Genomic DNA, 18603 nt, shown 5'->3' with positions numbered 1-18603 from the left:
GAAAGAGAACTTTTCTCTTTTGTTTACTACCAACATCTGTGATTGGCGAATAACGGTTTGTCAGGAATTACCTTTCAAAGAAAATTTTGACAGTTGGCTCTGAAGCCGTAATCATATATTTGTCGAGAATTGTGTGATAGTCCAATTTGGTGTGAAATATTCAATATTGATTCTAGATTTGAATTGTTGACTTTCACTGGGTCCAATCTGCAAATGAGAGCCTCTCTTTATGTTTACTTTCTCTTTCGCTTATTACGACGCCACTAAAAAAATTTTAACACATTTTTCGATATACGTCAAAAGATGATGGTTCTACATTATTAAGCAAAGTATGGAAGCTCAAACGTAAACTTGGCCGAGTAATTCCCATAATTGAAAGTAAACAAAGAGAGACTCTTATTTGCAGATTTGACCTACTGAAAAAGTCTTTTCTCGACAAATATATGATTCCGGCTTAAAAGCCTACTGTCAAAATTCAAAAAAAGTTTTCTCTTTCATAAACTGCTATGAACTAGAAAAACTCTAGAAATAGAACTGCGGAGACTCCATTTTGGACCAATTGGATTCGCGTTTAGCTGTCAAAAAACGAATCCAATCGAACATTGCCTATCCTTATTACATTGGACGTGTTGCCATACAATGCCGGGACATACGTTGCCAAAAATACTGTTTTTCTCTTACTATGAGTTTTTATACTATGAACTGTGTTTAGCAAGTAACGGTTTGTCCGGAATTTTCTTTCAAAGACAATTTTGACAGTCGGCTTTTGAGCCGTAATCATATGTTTGTCGAGAATTTATTTTTTTCTCGATTCGTTGTCGGTGTCGATTAGTCCCTTTGGTCAACTCACTCTCGAAATGAAATGTCCTACTCTCTGCGATGTTTATGTTGACACTTCGCGTAATCCTGAGTACGACCCTGCAGTTCCCCATCAGAGATGCCAGGTTTGCAGACAAGTCTGCAAATTCGCAGACTTTTAATATAAGCTGCAGATTTTTTCGATGACGCAGATATTTGCAGATTTTCTAGTTTGGTTGCAGATATTTGTAGATTTTTTAGTTTTGTTGCAGATATTTGCAGATTTTTGAATATAAAGGCTTTTGGTTACACTAGCTTTCCTGACATTTTTTGTTCTTCCCAGACATTTAAAATTATTGTTGCAGACATTTGAAAAAAGTACCTGGCATCTCTGTTCCCCATAGCTTTTCTCTTTCACGGTGACGAAGAGCACTGTTTGTTCGTAGAACTTAGTCAAAAAGCAGCAGATCCTAATCGTATTTCTTTCCTTTCAATAGTCCAAGTTTGTTAGTGTGAAACAAAGAAATAGTGTAGTGATTATTGTGCGTCGCGGATTTCTCAAGCTTACTGTACCAGCAATAGTCCAAGTTACGGCTAGCTAGTGTCGCATTTAGTTAAATCGAAATCGTGATTTTAGTGGGTGGCGAAGAAAAAAAGTGTTCCTGTGAGTTGTGCAACGTAATTAGAGGAGTTGCCAGGAACGAGCAGCTGAAACAGACGGAAAGGTTTTGTGGGCACTGTACACCCCGTGGATAGATTCCGACTGCATCTGCAAAGATGTCCTACGCGTATTTGTTCAAGTACATCATCATAGGCGACACGGGTAAGTCCTGATGGACCATAATCTTCCTTCTGGGTAGGGAATTTTTGCGTAAACTATACGGGCTGTTGGTGTAGCACTTGTGTGAAAGGGGAAGGGGGAAGAGTGTGAAGTAGAAGCAAAATAATCGATAATGTTCCGTCATCGTTGACTCTCACGAGACGTCTCTCGCTCACCGACTATGTTGACTGTGGTTATACACACCGAGAAAAAGTCGGCCACCGGAATGATTTGGTCGCAGTAAAAACAAACAACTTTGGCCGCAAAACTAGAACGTACTTATAATTAGTATAGCTTTGTTGCTTCTTCATTTCCTGTTTCTTTATAATTCTGTGCTAAGGAATTAATGAACACTCATTTAACGCTACACGGCGTACAACCTTGCTCTATATGCTGGTACATTCAATCATGATGTTTAGTCATGCTTGTTCCAATGTCCTCTGAAACCATGTGAGTAGCAGACGATAAAAGAATGACCTGTTAAGCGAGTGAGTCATGCAAAACAATTTACCGCTAAATTTGAAAATGCGGTGTCTGATATCCGTCTAATTTATTTTTGTAAGTTTCTTATGTTCCTTCTTCAATTAATATAGATTTGATCACTTATCTTTGGTCTTTATACTTATGTATTTAATACGGCAAACAAGCACACACCTAATCCCAACAGCTGATACCAAGTGCTGTGTTTATATTCAGTTGGTGTTGGTATATACGTAACTTGCAACAGTGAGGTCGTTGTGCGATGAAATATGTTAGAGAAAAACTCAATAATCGATAGGTGTGTGCTATTGGTAAAACGCATGGACTGTCCATAATCGCGTAGGTGTCCGATGTTCCCAGAATTGACTTCATTATACTGTCGTGCTGCATAATCGTTTTTATAGATTCGCTTTAAAAGTGAGACTGCTACCCGTATCACTGTAGTATTGTATTATTTTATTTATGATTATCCTAAATTCGCTGGAAGATCTGGCCGTTCTGTTAAAACGGAACAGTGGGTATGGTGTTTTTGAAAGAAAAAAAGCTTTGAATTTAAAAATGTGCTCTGTGATTCAGAATATTGCTCAGTGCTGCGGGTCAATTTATCCGTATAAATTGAAAACGTAATCTATTAAGATCAGAATGCTTCGTTTTCGAATTGTTCAAAATAGAAATTGCTCGTTTTGATGCGCCGAATACCGATTTTTTTTTATTCCTTCAGCTTTATTTTGTCGCCACGGGAGCCTTTCGGTGTTAGTGAGCCGTGGTATCAGATGTATAATAGAATGAAACACATCTGGTGGTCTGGGGCATATTGACGATCCATTGAGTGCGTCCGATTGTCCAATGGTCGTCTCTTGTCATCCTGATAGCTGTGGCAGCAAGTGATACGTGGCGCTCGTTAATGATCGCTCATTGATGTATACGGACAGAATGTCCGTAACGAAAACTACGGAGAAGGGGTACTGGTGTAGATGTTTGCCGATTAAGTGTATGAATATGCTTAAAAGAATCTAGTATACAAAACATTAATAGTCTTAAGGAATGGGGAATATGAATTGAAGGTCCTGAGCTGCCAGGGCATCGCAGATCAGGTGGTCTTCCGTGCGTTTGGAGAACATCCTTAAGTTTTGCTCTGGCCACACAATGATAGTCAGGCTCTGAGCACAACCAAACGATATGGTCAACTATTGATTAGTCGACACCATCGAGAAAGATCGTTTGGAGTGTCTCGGAAGAATCCTTGTGCGGGATCCGAATTGGTCCATATCTTCCTCACGCAGTCAAAAACCCAATGATCTCAATTCTCAACATCCTGATTTGTCGTTGTCCGGTTATGCATGTTTCTGGCTGTCGTCCAAAGAGTACTCATAGAAGTATCTTTTGATCAGTCGTTAACAAAATGGCGTTGATTGCCTCTCCTTTTTGCTTTAATGAGCCTTTTTAGCCTGCGCTGAAGTGGTGTATTCGACATGAAATTCCTGCTTACTTTCTCGATATTACTTGTAGTACGCTTCAGTTTTTTTCATGCAATTTCAAATACTCTTTGTTCCACCATCAATTTGGCGAGCGTGTTTGAAGGGTGTGGTTATGAAAACGCTTAGTTGGAGTTTTAACTACACTGTCGCAAAATAGGCTGACGGAGAAGTTATTCTCATCCAACGTGGGCAACGCTTCCAGTATTTCGCATAAGATCATACGAAAAATCTACTGGCTCCGCCAGACATGGTCCATTGGAGGGTCTTGAACAACAACTTGTAGATTCTGGGACTCTTATAGCTTTCGTAGTATTCAGAACAGCCATACTGAACTCATCACACAGGTCAGAAATGAGAGGGGCCTGATTATCATCGTAAGATGCCCCACAAACGACGCCATGAGAGTTGAACTCCTCTAAGATCAAGTGTGGCGCAGGAAGGACTTCAGTTATAACCTTGAGCTGCTAAAAGTTTAACGGAACTCTTAATACAAACTGACAGAAAGCATTTAATCTGTATTCAAGGATGGTTGATTCTGTAGAAGGAGCAACGTTTTTGGATTCTCAACAGTAGTCCCCTATGCTGGTCATCTCTATCTAGTCGAATAATGTTGAAGTCACAAAAATTCAGAATATAAACGGACCAAAGCTATTTTTCCAAAATTGCGAAAATGTCTGTGATGCAGAAGCTTGTCTATCAGTACGTACTTCGGTAGCCGAAATGAATTTAAAGGGCTTATAGTTCTGGAATCGCCTGGTTCTGAAACTGAGTGTAATTGTTTTATCTCGAGTGTCTTGACCTGTGGGGGATTTCGTGTTTTGAAGACCTACCTAATGTTTACAAGAAAATATGAGCGTAGATTGTAAAGAGAAAATTGAAACGGAAATACACTCAACTGATGCCGATGAATGGTACACACTGATTCAGGCTCTTCTACTGATTAAGAAACGGCTGCTGGTTTCCGCCAGGAATAGACGGCGTCCCAGTAGCACTATAGTTCCTATATTCTCAGCTAGACGGAGGTACTCTCAGTAGCGCTAACCGCACTGAGTATTTCTCATTCTTCTTTTAAATTCTTGTCATGTAGTGATTATTTCAACTGCTCTGTCTATGAAAGTACCATCTCTATCACTTGAAATACATGTGTTTTGACAGTTCGCAATTTTGAGATCACTCTCACTTTGAATGTGCGGAGTCCAGGTTAGTGGAAAGTGCGCAATATTGGTGTACATTTTTTGTGCTAATGGTATGTGTTCCTCTGAGTATTTGTGACTGTTGGATCAGGGAATACAGTCGTTTGGCATAAAAGCCATTTGGCATTAAGTCAATTGACAAAATGATCATTTGGCATAACTGGTGTTTGGCATAATAGTCATTTGGCATAAGGATCTTTTGGGATAAGCACAGGAAGGAAAGCAGCGTAGCTACATTAGGCGGTGGCAAATTTTTATTCAATTTATAGCGTTGGAAGCGACGATGCATCGAAAGCAAATTTGTAAACCACTCGCTTGGCCGGACTACTCAAACATAGGGCCTGTAGCTAGTTTAAGTACGGGCAGTACGGTTGAAAAGCGATGTTCCATAGCCATATTAGGCGGCGGCTAGTGCTTTTTGCCTTTCTCATATAAAGAAAGGCTATGCAATCACTGTAAAAATCGACTTTTTAACGGAGGGCCGAGTGTCATACACCATTCGATTCAGTTCGTCGAGATCGGCAAATGTCTGTGTGTGTATGTATGTGTGTGGGTGTGTATGTGTGTATGTGTATGTGTGTGTGTATGTGTGTGTGTATGTGTGTGTATGTGTGTGTGTCATTTAAACTCACACAATTTTCTCAGAGATGGCTGAACCGATTTTCGCAAACTTAGTTTCATATGAAAGGTATAACGCTCCCATAAGCTGCTATTGAATTTTTAGTTGATCCGACTTCCGGTTCTGGAGTTACGGGTTGAAGAGTGCGGTAACCCAGCAAATTCCCATACAAACTGGTACCACCATGATGTTCAAATGATGTAAAACATATTAAAATTGATGTAACATTACTCTAGTTTGCGGGTCTGGATCACTAATGATCAATCAAAGCAGCTTTGACCACATTGGCCACCTATGACAGTTCATGACGCCCCCGGGGAACCCGCCAAGTTCCTAAGCTAATATCACACCCATTCCCCAACGAATTCTCTACCGATTTTTACAAACTTGATTTCAAATGAAAGATACAGTAATACCATTGACTGCTGCTGAATTTCATTCTGTTCTGACTCTTGCTTCCGGAGTTACAGGGGTGTTAGTAAGGATACACTGGAATTTCCCATATAAATCGGTACAATCGTAATACCTCAGAGGCTAAAAACTATTGAAATGGTCACCAAATTACTTCTAATCGCAGATCTAAATCACTGATTGCCAATCAAACATTCTTTGAATATATTGTCCACTATCGACGATTCCGGAAGTCCGGAATTCCGGGCATATTCCACAAATAAAGTCACATTGGTTCTTCGGTGATGACTGAACCGATTTTCTCAAACCAAGTCTCAAATGGAAGGCAAAATATGCAGCTGAGTATTGCATCAGAGGCCCTCCGCCCCCCCCCCCCCCGCCTTGCCCTTACATCTCCCTCCTTCATCACTACCGTCCCCTTGGACCACCCTCACGCCCGCATTTCCTTCATCCACCCCGTATACCAAAATAAGATGAAGGATTTCTGACGCATCCTCCACTCCCACTCTACTAACCCCCCATTCCCTCCACTTTTAAACCCATTCCACCAACATTTCAAAATATAATCACATGAAGATAACATTGAACTCATGCTGATTAAGCTAATTAAATACTATTCTTTTGCCTTTCTCATATAGAAAGGTTACGCAATTGCTCCAAAAACCGACTTTCTAACCGAGGCCCGGAGGGCCGAGTCTCATATAACATTCGACTCAGTTCGCCGAGATCGCAAAATATCTGTGTGTATGTATGTGTGTATGTGTGTATGTATGTATGTATGTATGTATGTATGTATGTATGTATGTGTGTGTATGTGTGTGTGTATGTGACCAAAAATGTCACTCATTTTTCTCAGAGATGGCTGAACCGATTTTGACAAACTTAGTCTCAAATGAAAGGTGCAACGTTCCCATAGGCTGCTATTGAATTTCTAATGGATCCGACTTCCGGTTCCGGAATTACAGGGTGATAAGTACGAACACGCAGAAAATGTCGATTTTAATAAATTCTGCAATGAATGTATAAAGGTGAAATTTTTTCCAAAATATGACCACAACTGCTTAGATTTGTAGTATTAGGTCACTAACATCCATTCAAAGTCTATTTGGCCACATTGGCCACCATCCTCAGTTCCGGAAGCCCCGGCGGAAGTATCTAAATTCAGAATAACATTCACATCGGTTTCTCGGAGATGGCTAGACCAATTCGACTAAACTTGGCCTCAAATGAAATGTATTGTATTGCGTCCCCGTAAATGGCTATTTAATTTCATCCCGATCCGACTTCCGGTTCCGGAGTTACAGGCCTGGGCGTGCGATCACATAGCAAATTGTGATTCAAACCGATACTCCGATGAAAGCAAAAAAGGTAAAAATTTCGCTAAAATGTCTCTCAAACAACTTAAATTTGCTGTTCTCGGTCACCGACGGCCAACCAAACTTTCGTTGACTACATTGACCACCATAGATGGTTCCGGAAGTGCCCGGGAAAAGCGGCCACCTTTCAAAATTTACGAACTCACATCAGTTTCCCGGAAATGGTTTGGCCGATTTTCACAAACTTAGTCCCAAATGATAGCTATAATATCCCCACAGATGTCTATAAAATTTCGTACGGATCGCTTATATGGGTCCGGAAATATAGACTAAATCGTCCGGTCACATATGAAATTCCCATATAAGCCGGAACTCAATTTTTTTTTCAAAGGGGGGACCCCATGAAATTTCAGAAATCGAATTCGTATTTTTGATGCCAAACATCTTAAAAATGCATGAAACGTCGAGATTTTATGTTATCTCGAAAATTTTTTTTTTATAAAAATCGACTTTTTGGGACTTAGCCGATTTCGCACCTTTTTTTCAGTTCAATATTACCATGGCTGTTTTTTCTTTGTCAAAATTTTAGAACTCGAATAATGATTTATTTTCCTGTATATAGTTGTCATGTGATGTATAATAATAAAATGTAATATATGCATTTAAAAGTTTTTAATGAATATAAACAACGCACACATTCTCGTGATTCATGATTGAGAAAGGCACAATTGCACCGCTAGGTGGATTAAAATAGGTTTTTAATTTATTTATACACTCAGAAAAAAGATTTGTTGGTTCAATAAAAATATGGATTAAATTCAATAAATAAAATTATTGGTCGGGAAACAAAAAAATTATTTATTGAATCCAATAAAATTTATTTATTGTTTCAGTAAAAAAATAGTGTTCCATCTTTTAATAAAAAAATTATTGAAATTAATACAAAATTATTGAAATTAAAACTATTTTTATTGAAAGCAAAAAAATTATTGTTGCTCTAATAAAAAAAAGGTTTTGAGAGCAATAAGTTTGTTGTTTAAAGTAATAAACAATAAATGATTGAATTCAATAGCACATATTTTTGGTTTAAATATGCTTAATTTTTCTGCGTGTAGTGTCAGAAGAGGCGGTACTTCGCAAGCAAACCTGTAATCACAACATGATTTTCTTTTAATTTTGGAATTAATTTTCCTTCTAATGTATTCGTTTCAGTGCGGTGTTTATGCCAGGTAACCATCATGCTAAATGGCCTTTATGCCAAATGACTTTTATGCCAAACGGCCATTATGTCAAATGACTTTATGCCAAATGACTTTCATGCCTAATGACCTTATACCAAACGACCTTATGCCAAATGACTATATCAAATGGGATACAATCCATTCAGCACGTTAACATACAAACGAGTAAAACCTTCGTGGTCATCCTAGCACACCAAAGCCCGTGGTCTCGCAAACATGAAAAAACCTCTATGATTTAGTGAATGTTTTAGCGCGATAATGCATCAATCACGTCTGAAAATCTCTACTCTTCGGTCTTAGCAGCCTAGGCCTGCCTTCAGGTGGACAAAAAAATGACGCCCATGTTCACTAGACAACATGCTCCATGGCGACATGACCGGGAACTAGTAATATAGGAAAACCTACTCTCTTCTAGCATCTGAACCACCCAAGTAACCATAAGCATTTAGCCATTGCACTATATTGGCTATACATTTGCACTAATGTTGCATTGAAACTCTATTACAGCATTAACAATGCAATAAAGTTCTATATTAGCATCAATAATGCATAACTGCACAGTCGACATATAGCATTATCGCTTGCTCTTTATGCGTATATAAAGCTGATATAACGCGTACATGCTTCAAGGATCTTTAAAGCATGTAAGCTTTACAAGTGCATTTAGTGCCATTATAGAGCAAATAAAAAGCCGATGTAATGCTATTGTAATGCTGTGGGTTTATTTGTTATGCAACTCTTCTTGAAGATTATATTCGGTATATTTCATTTCAATCGAACATATTCAATATAGTCCAGGGAGCAAACGCGGCGCACTTACCGTGGAGGACGAGGTAAGGTACCTCAGCTCGAGACTTACTAAAGGTAATTTTCGTAAAACATTCGTACCATGTGAGAACGAAAACTCATTAAAAATATTCATTACAATGCATTAGAAGAGAGAGTGTAATAAAAAGAATTGAATTGGATTTAATTAAGAACAGCATTAAAAGACTGTATAGTGTATTGAGCGTGACAACTTTGGAGTGTTACAATTTGCATCTAAAATTAGCAGTGGAATTTCAAGGTGATTTTAATTTATTCTTGACCAAAGTGAAAGTAGCAGAACATAGTGAAAGTGAAAGGAAACGTAAGTTGCTTACCAAAAAAATTTTCTTGTGCCAAAAAAATTCTTAAAAGGAAATATTCTCTTGGCCGCCCGCCAAAACCTGCTGTACAGGTTTTGGAGGACTTCGTGGTTAATCGCTCTTCCCAGAATTTTACCAATGATCAATTGGAATTATTAAACCGGGGACTAAATTACGCAATAACACCTAAACAAAACTTCGAATATATGATTATTGACCTGGAAACAGGTATAAAGAATTCCAACCTCCCTTTTGAAAAAATTAATGACGCCAGAACAGTAGTAGCTGGCATCATTAAAGAAAATGTTTCGGAAACCCAGGAAGATACAAAAGAATTAACAATCACCAAAGAATTGAGGGAAAAGCCGGTTTACTTCATCAAGGCTGACAAGGGAAATAAAGTAGTAGTCATGGATAAGCATCAATATGATACTGACATGCAACATAAAATAAACTCTAGTCCATATAGAATTCAAAGAATAAATCCTCTCCCTGACATGATCAAACGTGTCGATAAAACTCTTAAAGAATGCAAACCCGTCCTAGGGGATAGCCTGTCACGTCTCAAAGTTTCAAATCCTGCCTTACCTAGAATTAAGGGACTACCTAAAATCCACAAACCTGGGAATGAAACGAGGGAAATTATTTCAGCTGTAAATGCCCCTACCCAAAAAATTGCAAAATGGTTGGTTAACGAATTCCAAACAATGCCTAAACAATTCCATAGTTGCTCGATTAAGAGCACACAAGATTTCGCAATCAAACTTCAGAAGTCAGGTGAAATCAAAGATGACGAAATAATGGTCTCTTTTGACGCAACCGCCCTATTCCCAAGTGTCCCTGTAAAGGATTCAATTAACCTCTTAGAGGATTGGTTACTACAACAGAATAACAATAGTCTATCGAAAAGCAAAGTGAGATCTTATCTTAAACTTACTCGCCTTTGCATGGAAGAAAATTATTTCACATTCCGAGGTGTCTTCTATAAACAAACTAAGGGTGCCCCTATGGGTAACCCACTCTGTCCTTTTCTTTGTGAGCTTTTCATGGCAAACCTAGAAGAATGTTTAAAGATGAAAAATTTGTTGCCAGAACGCTGGTGGAGATATGTTGATGACATTTTTTGCATTATCAAACGGAGAAATTTAACAAATATATTGGAAGCTATTAACAACATTCATAATAATATCAAGTTTACACATGAAGAAGAAAAAGATAACAAATTACCATTTTTGGATATCCTTGTAGTAAGAGAAGGAAAATCCTTGACTTTTGAAAATTATAGAAAACCTACCAATACAGATAGAGTTATACCAAATACTTCAAACCATTCTTATCAGCATAAAATGACAGCATTCCATCACATGGTTCATAGAATGCTTAGTTTACCACTAAGCGAAGAAGCAAAATTTAAAGAAACAGAGTTTATTTTCAGAATTGGTAGGCTCCAGAGCAAACTATCCAATCAATAATCAATAAAAAAAAGTAAAAAATTCAAAAAACAATCCCTCACAACATTAACCCCATTAACCGAGAATTTAAAAAGGATAGCAGTAGACTTCAACAAAAATACGGCTTATCCACTTAGACATATATTAAAAAAGTTTGGTATGGATCTTGTTTTTAGTAGTAGAAAGTACCACCTTAAATCGATTTTAGGATCCACTAAAGATCCAATTGAAACTCTGGGAAAATCTGGGGTATACAAAATTTCTTGTTCTCATTGTGATAAAATTTATATTGGACAAACTAAGAGAACACTAGATATTCGGTTTAAAGAGCACATCGCTGAAATCACAAAAGCTTCCAAGGAAGCTGTTAAAGATGTACCATTTCACTTCAAATCTAAGGTAGCGGAACATTCCTTTTCAGAAAAACATGATCTGACTACCGAGGATATAAAAATTCAACGTCAAACTTCTAATCCATGGAAATTGGATGTTGCTGAGAGCCTAGAAATTTTTAAACAACCCCCTTCGTCTTTACTCAATCGAGATCAAGGTAACGGATACACATGGCTTTTCCAAACATTACCCGTACGCAAATGATCATCTTCACACACCTAAGTTACCTAATTTTTACCTGCCTTTTCGGTACATAAAGCGGTACAGAGGGTATTTTCTTCATTCTGATACAATACAATGAAGAAGGCTGCAAGTCGTAGCCGAAATACGTATCTGTAACAGAAAAGTGCAATTTTGCATTTTGTTCATCATAGTGGAATTAAAACGGAAGACAACGGTTAACGGAAGATATGCGGAAGCCACGTTGCTAGGCACCGACTCGCTTGTTTACATTAGGAAAAACTGAAATCTGAAGTGAAAATTCAAACGCACAAATGAGAGTTTTCGAACATTTTCCTTTGGTCATCTGCACATTGGCAGAAAATTTGAAGTTTTGTTAGTAAACGATTAAAGTTTCGCGAGTGTTTTTGCAGTGGTGTGTGAAAAAAGTGCATTTGAAAAAGTGCAATGAAAACGAGAATAAGTGTTTCGAAAAGAAACCCCAAGTGAAGAGAGGCGATATTTTCGCACAAAATAGGAGCTACAGATGGCATTCCGTCAAAAACTCGGATTGATTGTATAGAAAAATATTCTAGCTTCCTTAAGTAGCAGTTTCGTGGCACACCAGCAAGGTTAGTGTGTTGAAAAACGTATTTTTATATTTGCTCATGTCAGATATATGGTTAGGCAGGAGAGGGGTGTGTTTGGCGCTGCAGCTATGTTGTGGCTCGCATGTATAATGTCCTTAAAGTGTTTAATATAACATTCCACTAAGTCGCTCAAAACAGTGCTTTTGTTAAAGTATTAGAAGAGAGTCAATTACGGTTTTAAACAGGACATTTCATTTTAACATTTTTCCTTTTTGCTCAGCATACCGAAAGGAAACATAAGAAATGGTTTTAAAAGCATGGCGGACATGTGGATCTAAAGCAGATATTAGGCTACGTTATGATGCTTATTGGTTACTTCACTAGGCAACTCGGCGACAAGATCGGAACTCTAGTGATAGAAGAACTCACTCTCTTCTAGTATCTGCTCGCGATCATTCAAGAGCACACGCTAATAGGCGGATAGATGTCTAAATCTTACAATGAATATCAATCACGGCCCGCTGCAATTGGACTTTAGACTATCAGCACCGGTGCGTAAGCAAATGCGTGCGTATTACGATAAACGATAATAGTAGACGTGCCCGTATTCATCTCATTAGTCAGTATGTCACATTATTTAATTGATAACTCGACTTATAGTGACTGGATTGTGCTTAAATAGGTGTCATCATCTTTGCTACGTACCTAAGAAGAAGTACAGTTAAAAATTTTGCTTGTAAAATGTAAAATGCTCCCGTTTGAGCGAAGCGAACAGTCGAGTACAACGTGCCCTTATTCATCCTACCATTTAAGCTAATGCGTTGAATAGAGATAGCAGATACTGCTCTAACTAACGTGTTCAAATGGGTGAGATGAATAGAGGAGCTAAGATGAATTAGGGAGCAGTAACCCTAATATATTTGATCCCCGTTTTCGCACTGGTCGTTGGTAAATAGGTTACCAAAATAATAATCTGTTTTCACACCGGTAGTTGTTATTATAGCTGTTGGCGTTTATCTGCTAAAATCGATCGAAATAATCGAAAGCTTTGAGATTTCATTACTTAAATGTTAGCCTTCGTAGTAGCTTCCACAGCTAAAAATCTTCCGGCATTGGCAAATTCAGAACCAATAAAATTCCGCTTCTTGCTAGCATTTTTGCCCTTGGATTTCATTATTGGAAGATCCTGCTGGTTCGACAACGTCAATATTTCCAGTTCCATTAAAAAGCCTGCAAATTCAAAATATTGTGGAACGAATTGTGGTCATATCTGTTGCAGTTTCGCGAATGAACGACAAATCAGGCCGCGTTCCCTCATACATTACGTGTAGATTGGTTTTTTGATTTGTTCCATCAATCGGATCCTGGGGCACATCATGTTCAGCTTGTCATAATGCTACATCTTCCAATTCAATCCAAGCTGCTTCGATGCACTCATTTTTACTTCCACGCAGGAAACATACAGCATAATCAAAAGTATGTGTTACTGAATTCTAACAAATTGCAACAAACGTCAAAATAATTGGTGTGAATCGAGGCTTGAAAATATATTTTCATTAAAACAACAATAAACTTCTCATTTCAATAATTCTGTTTTAATTTCAGTAAACTTTGAATAAATGTTATTTGATTCGATCAATTAATTTTTTGTCTCCCAACCAAAAATTTTATTTTTTGAGCTCAATCCATAATTTTATTTAAAATAAAAATCTTCCACGAAATGAATCAAAATTCTCGCAGAACACTTCTACATAACATTTATCGCGAGACCCTATTTTTTACATTTTCCTTTACTTTGCTTCCTTTCTGCGAATAGCAACGTTGGCGTCGGTTGTAAGAAGTTATCAAATATACGCACTCGCAATTAACAGAAACGATAAATTTCCATTTCCCAACCTGTTTATCAACCGCCGGCGCGGTGTCGTGTTATGATGGCGGTTAGCAAATCGCTATTACCCACGCTCCGGTGCTGTTGGTCAAGCAGTGTTTTAGTGGGTGACATTTCTGGCGCGTCTGCACTTGTAGTGAGTGATTCTGACGGCGAGACTTTCCGAGACCCTAACTCTACAGCTCCAGTGGGACAAACGAACATAACACAGCATATCGTTGAAAAGATCATTTCGTCTTTTAAATTTTTAGTGTCGAAAGTCCCGAAAACTAGTTATTTTACTAAATATGGCTTTGTGTTGTATTTGACCATTTGGCCAGACCTGTAACTTTTAACCGATCACTTAAAAAGTGTATTCATTTTTTAGGCAGAATTTCGGTGCGTAAAGCGAATGTTGCGCCGCGTAATGCAGCATACTGAGGAGTTCGCCCGGTTCTTCCCAGGCTCCGTACTATGTTGAGAATATTTTAAACGCTCTCAACTATTTTAATCATAGTACGGGTCGAATGACACTATCGAATTGGGGTTCCCTATTTGGTCGGTTGAAACAACCACTACCGATACTACACAGTTTATCTAGGCTGCTGGGAGGAAGAAGCTGATATTGAAGGACAGCTTCCATAGATGGCCGAACAGCCGGCCAGGCGGCGTACACTATCACTCAAAATCTCCTGAACCAATCATTGGGATCATCCATAAATGACGTAGCATTATATGGGGGAGGGGGAGTTTTGCATTTTGTGATGATGTGTGACGACGGGGGGGGGGGGGGGGGGTTAGGGGGTCATGTCAGGCTACGTAGCTTTTTTAAAGGGGAATAACTAACATCGTTTTTTATTTAAAAAAAAATACGGGGACAGGGGGGAGAGTTACCGTCAAGCTACGTAATTACCAGGGAGGTATTTAGAGGTTTGTAACGAAATGCTACGATGGGGGAGGGGGGTGTTAAAAATTACTCAATAAATGTTACGTCATTTATGGATGGTCCCATTCTATAATTTCGCAGTTTCCGGGGCAATGATGTGAAGAATCATTCCCCAGAGAAGCTTTTAACAAAAATTGTGTTACCTTTTAACATATTAACCGAAAAGCTTCAAAGTGCTATTGTGTTTAAAACGATTAGTCCAGCAGATTTTGAGTTAGGATGTACAACGCAAAACAAGTTTTCGACGAAGCGTCTCCGTAGATTCACTGTCACTCGCTCAATTTTCAGTATTATGCAAACGAAAATGACCGATTGCGACATTATTATAAGGAAATTTAATGACTATACTAACACTGTATCACCACACAAATTAAAAAAAAAAATAAAAACACTATCTTCACAACAAATTTTAAAAATGTGTCTTTTTTACCAGATTACCCTTTTATACTTTTATCTTCTCCCCCAAAAAAATATGAGTGATAGTGGTTTACTATCGATTTCCTATAATGTTTGGCCAATATTTATTTCATCATTTCGGTCCCACTCCACCTTCAACAAACCACTCCACATGGAAGCACAATATGCTGCACATGAAACATGATAAGAGGGAGCCTGTTTATACATACTATCGGGTTTGCTTTCATTCAATTTAACCTTACCACCTGAATTGATGATTGAACAAAGTGCTCAACACACAATAAAACAATCTCGAAGGCAACTCAAGTTACATATTAAAACGCTCTTCTTCCCCTATCCACAGGAGTCGGCAAATCATGCCTGTTGCTTCAATTCACCGATAAGCGCTTCCAACCGGTGCATGATCTGACGATCGGTGTTGAATTTGGAGCTCGGATGATCACCATCGATGGCAAGCAGATCAAGCTGCAGATCTGGGACACGGCCGGCCAGGAAGCGTTCCGCTCGATTACTCGTTCCTACTATCGGGGTGCCGCCGGAGCGCTGTTGGTGTACGATATCACCCGGCGTGAGACGTTCAATCATCTGACCACCTGGCTGGAGGATGCCCGGCAGCACTCGAACTCGAACATGGTGATCATGTTGATTGGAAACAAGAGGTAACAAAGAGCGACACCTAAGTGCAATGAAGCATTTTAACAATATTTACTTTGTAGTGATTTGGAGTCTCGTCGTGATGTGAAAAAAGAGGAAGGCGAAGCCTTCGCCCGAGAGCATGGCCTAGTATTTATGGAAACTTCTGCTCGTACAGCGGCGAATGTGGAGGAAGCTTTCATCAATACCGCAAAGGAGATCTACGAGAAAATTCAGGAAGGTGTGTTTGATATCAACAATGAGGTAAGTTATTGTTAATTTTTCACTCATTTATTCATTTTCGACGTTACGTGTGAACTCTCGAATCGCTAATAATTGTTTAACTTTTCTCCTATAGGCAAACGGTATCAAGATTGGTCAGGCCCACTCGCCGACCAATCCTTCCCTAGGCAGTGGAAACAATTCTGGTGGCCAGACTAGCAGTGGTTGCTGTTAAAATATATTGGAGACATAAACATCACACACATTGCTGCATTGTTCAGTTCTGGCAGATTGGGTGCAATGGAAAGTGAAAAGTGATTAGGCAAAAATTTGTACCCGAGCACCGTGCAGGACTTTGTATAAACAAACAAACAAACAATGACGAAATTCGTAATGAGCTCCTAGAAACATACAGATAATATAATTCTTATGGAAGATTGGATCTGTGCAAGCGGGACGTGAGTTGTGAATGTTGTAAAATGAATTATACATTTTTTAATTTTATTAATGCCAACGCAAATCTGATAGACATAAAAGACCAGGCAGTGAGATAAACTGATCATTTCCGTTTTTGTTAACCATGTTCATAACGTAGAATGAAAAAATGCGGTAACAACTTTTTGATGCTAATAGCCCTTTATACGCTCATCTGTCATTGAATTGTCGCCTGGTATTTGGCATGAGAGCGTTTAATGGGTTTGAAAATAAACCAATTACCTTACTGCATGTTTAGTAATATCTTAAAGTTAAATCATATTATCAACTACGAACAACTACTGAATTTCTAGTGTAATCCTGAACCATTAATGCAAACTTTTATTGATCTACATAGATAAAAAATAGCTTTTACCAAATCGGGTTGATTGTCTTAGCCAAGACATTTTACAGATTCATATTCGAGTTTCAGCTTAAATCAAAACGATTACGATTGGGGCTACATGCATTCCACAGCTCTCCTCTTTCTATGGATAGGAAAAAAAATCTTCCAAATTGTCGATTATTATTTTAATGTATGTCCAACCAGGAACTGTGTTTTGCTCTAATTCGATGTGATGTGCGATATGGAAACGTGCTTGTGGTGTGCATTTTTCAAAGAATGAAATTGAAGTCCCTCTATTGGTTTTAGCTATGATTTTAGAAATTACACATTTGTGTTAAAGAACCTAAACAAAACAGTGAAATGATTATGTGTCGTTTCACCCACGATTACTTTTCAGTTGTAATCAATTAAAGTTTAAAACAAATAACATAAACAATAAATAATTAGTTCTAACAACTTGCGTTTTTACTGCTCAAGATGATACCTAACAAGTGGGTAATACGGGAAACCAGTGAGGGTGGGCAACATTGACATCGCGATGAGGAAGCGTGACAGTGCACTACACCGGTGTAGTCAGTGCTACACTCATTCAAACTTGAGTGTAATCAGTCTATCTCTTTTTTTGCACTACACCGGTGTAGCACCAGAAAAAAACAAAAACGCTATAAGAAACACACGTCGAAGGACTATGTCGCGTTTTGGACCCGGCGCATTACGTGGTGCGGGTGTTGTAGAAGATGGAGCATTTCTCAGTCGTCCCCAAGAATACCGAAACGTGCGAAAATTGAAAAGGAACTGATCAATATAGCGACCAGAGGATTGAAGAATGTGGCAGCATTGTTTTTTCGGCAGCTATGGTCAAAGATTTGGCCAACTGCCGGCAGGCTGCTCTACAGGAAGTGGGGCATTTTGTGAATTAATACGGAATTTAATGAATGTTTCGTTTTTTTCATCCATCTGAAAACTGTCTCTTTTTAATTTTAAGCGTTTTCTTAGGCATAATGCATCAGACCTTGGGTTTATTTTCCGCTTTGCAAAGATCATTGGAAACGTATGTTTTCTTAGATCGCTTTATTGCTCATTGATTTGTTCAACGCTAGAATATTGCTCATCTGTTTGGAATCCGTACTACCACAACGGGGCGGTTCAAACATTTTACCTTTGATGTTTCCGTGGCGAAGTAGATCCCAGCTACCGAAAATAGTGGTCGGTTAATACACTTTGACAATCTCAGCATCCGGAGAGACTGCTATTGAGCGCTAACCTGGTAGAGTGGGTTGCTCTTCAATTCCAGAAAACCGGGATATTTTCAAGCCTGCATACAAGCACTACACAATAACTCTCGTGCGGCTACCTTTCATGAGAACTAACTACGGTCCCATAGGGCTGTTACTGGATTTCGCCGTGTTTTTTAGTTTGTCCACTATTGGATGTCAGTAAGAAATGAGGTGTTAGATATGATGCTTTGCTCAGAAAAAGTTGGGCTATTGGAAGGTTCTAATTGAAACTGAACCACCTCTATCAGATCATAGCATCATACCCTTTAATGTGACGTATTTTATAGAAAATTTACGAGCTAGGAAATCTTCACGGAAAATTTGTCGACTAAGCTTCATGGATAT

General features: G+C 38.6%; 1 protein-coding gene across 1 annotated transcript; it reads left to right on the top strand.

Moving 5' to 3' along the window:
- Window positions 1–1197: 1197 nt before the first annotated feature.
- Window positions 1198–17437, top strand: LOC131689475 (ras-related protein Rab-2A). The gene is made up of 4 exons (XM_058974575.1): window positions 1198–1621; window positions 15650–15965; window positions 16023–16203; window positions 16298–17437. The coding sequence occupies exons 1-4, from the start codon at window positions 1576–1578 to the stop codon at window positions 16394–16396; spliced, it is 642 nt and encodes a 213-aa protein (XP_058830558.1). The 5' UTR covers window positions 1198–1575; the 3' UTR covers window positions 16397–17437.
- The last annotated feature ends 1166 nt before the right edge of the window (window positions 17438–18603 follow it).

This window comes from Topomyia yanbarensis, chromosome 3, assembly GCF_030247195.1.
Source record: "Topomyia yanbarensis strain Yona2022 chromosome 3, ASM3024719v1, whole genome shotgun sequence".
Classification (NCBI taxonomy): Eukaryota; Metazoa; Arthropoda; class Insecta; order Diptera; family Culicidae; genus Topomyia; species Topomyia yanbarensis.
Note: the sequence above shows the minus strand (reverse complement) of the source record. Positions and strands in the feature narration are given on the sequence as shown.

Excerpts from the sequence above, each read along its gene's own strand:
- LOC131689475 (XM_058974575.1), top strand. The coding sequence starts at position 1,576 with ATGTCCTACGCGTATTTGTTCAAGTACATCATCATAGGCGACACGG. Across the intron at positions 15,966-16,022 it reads ATGTTGATTGGAAACAAGAG|TGATTTGGAGTCTCGTCGTG; the intron begins GTAACAAAGAGC and ends TTTACTTTGTAG. Across the intron at positions 16,204-16,297 it reads TGTTTGATATCAACAATGAG|GCAAACGGTATCAAGATTGG; the intron begins GTAAGTTATTGT and ends TTTCTCCTATAG.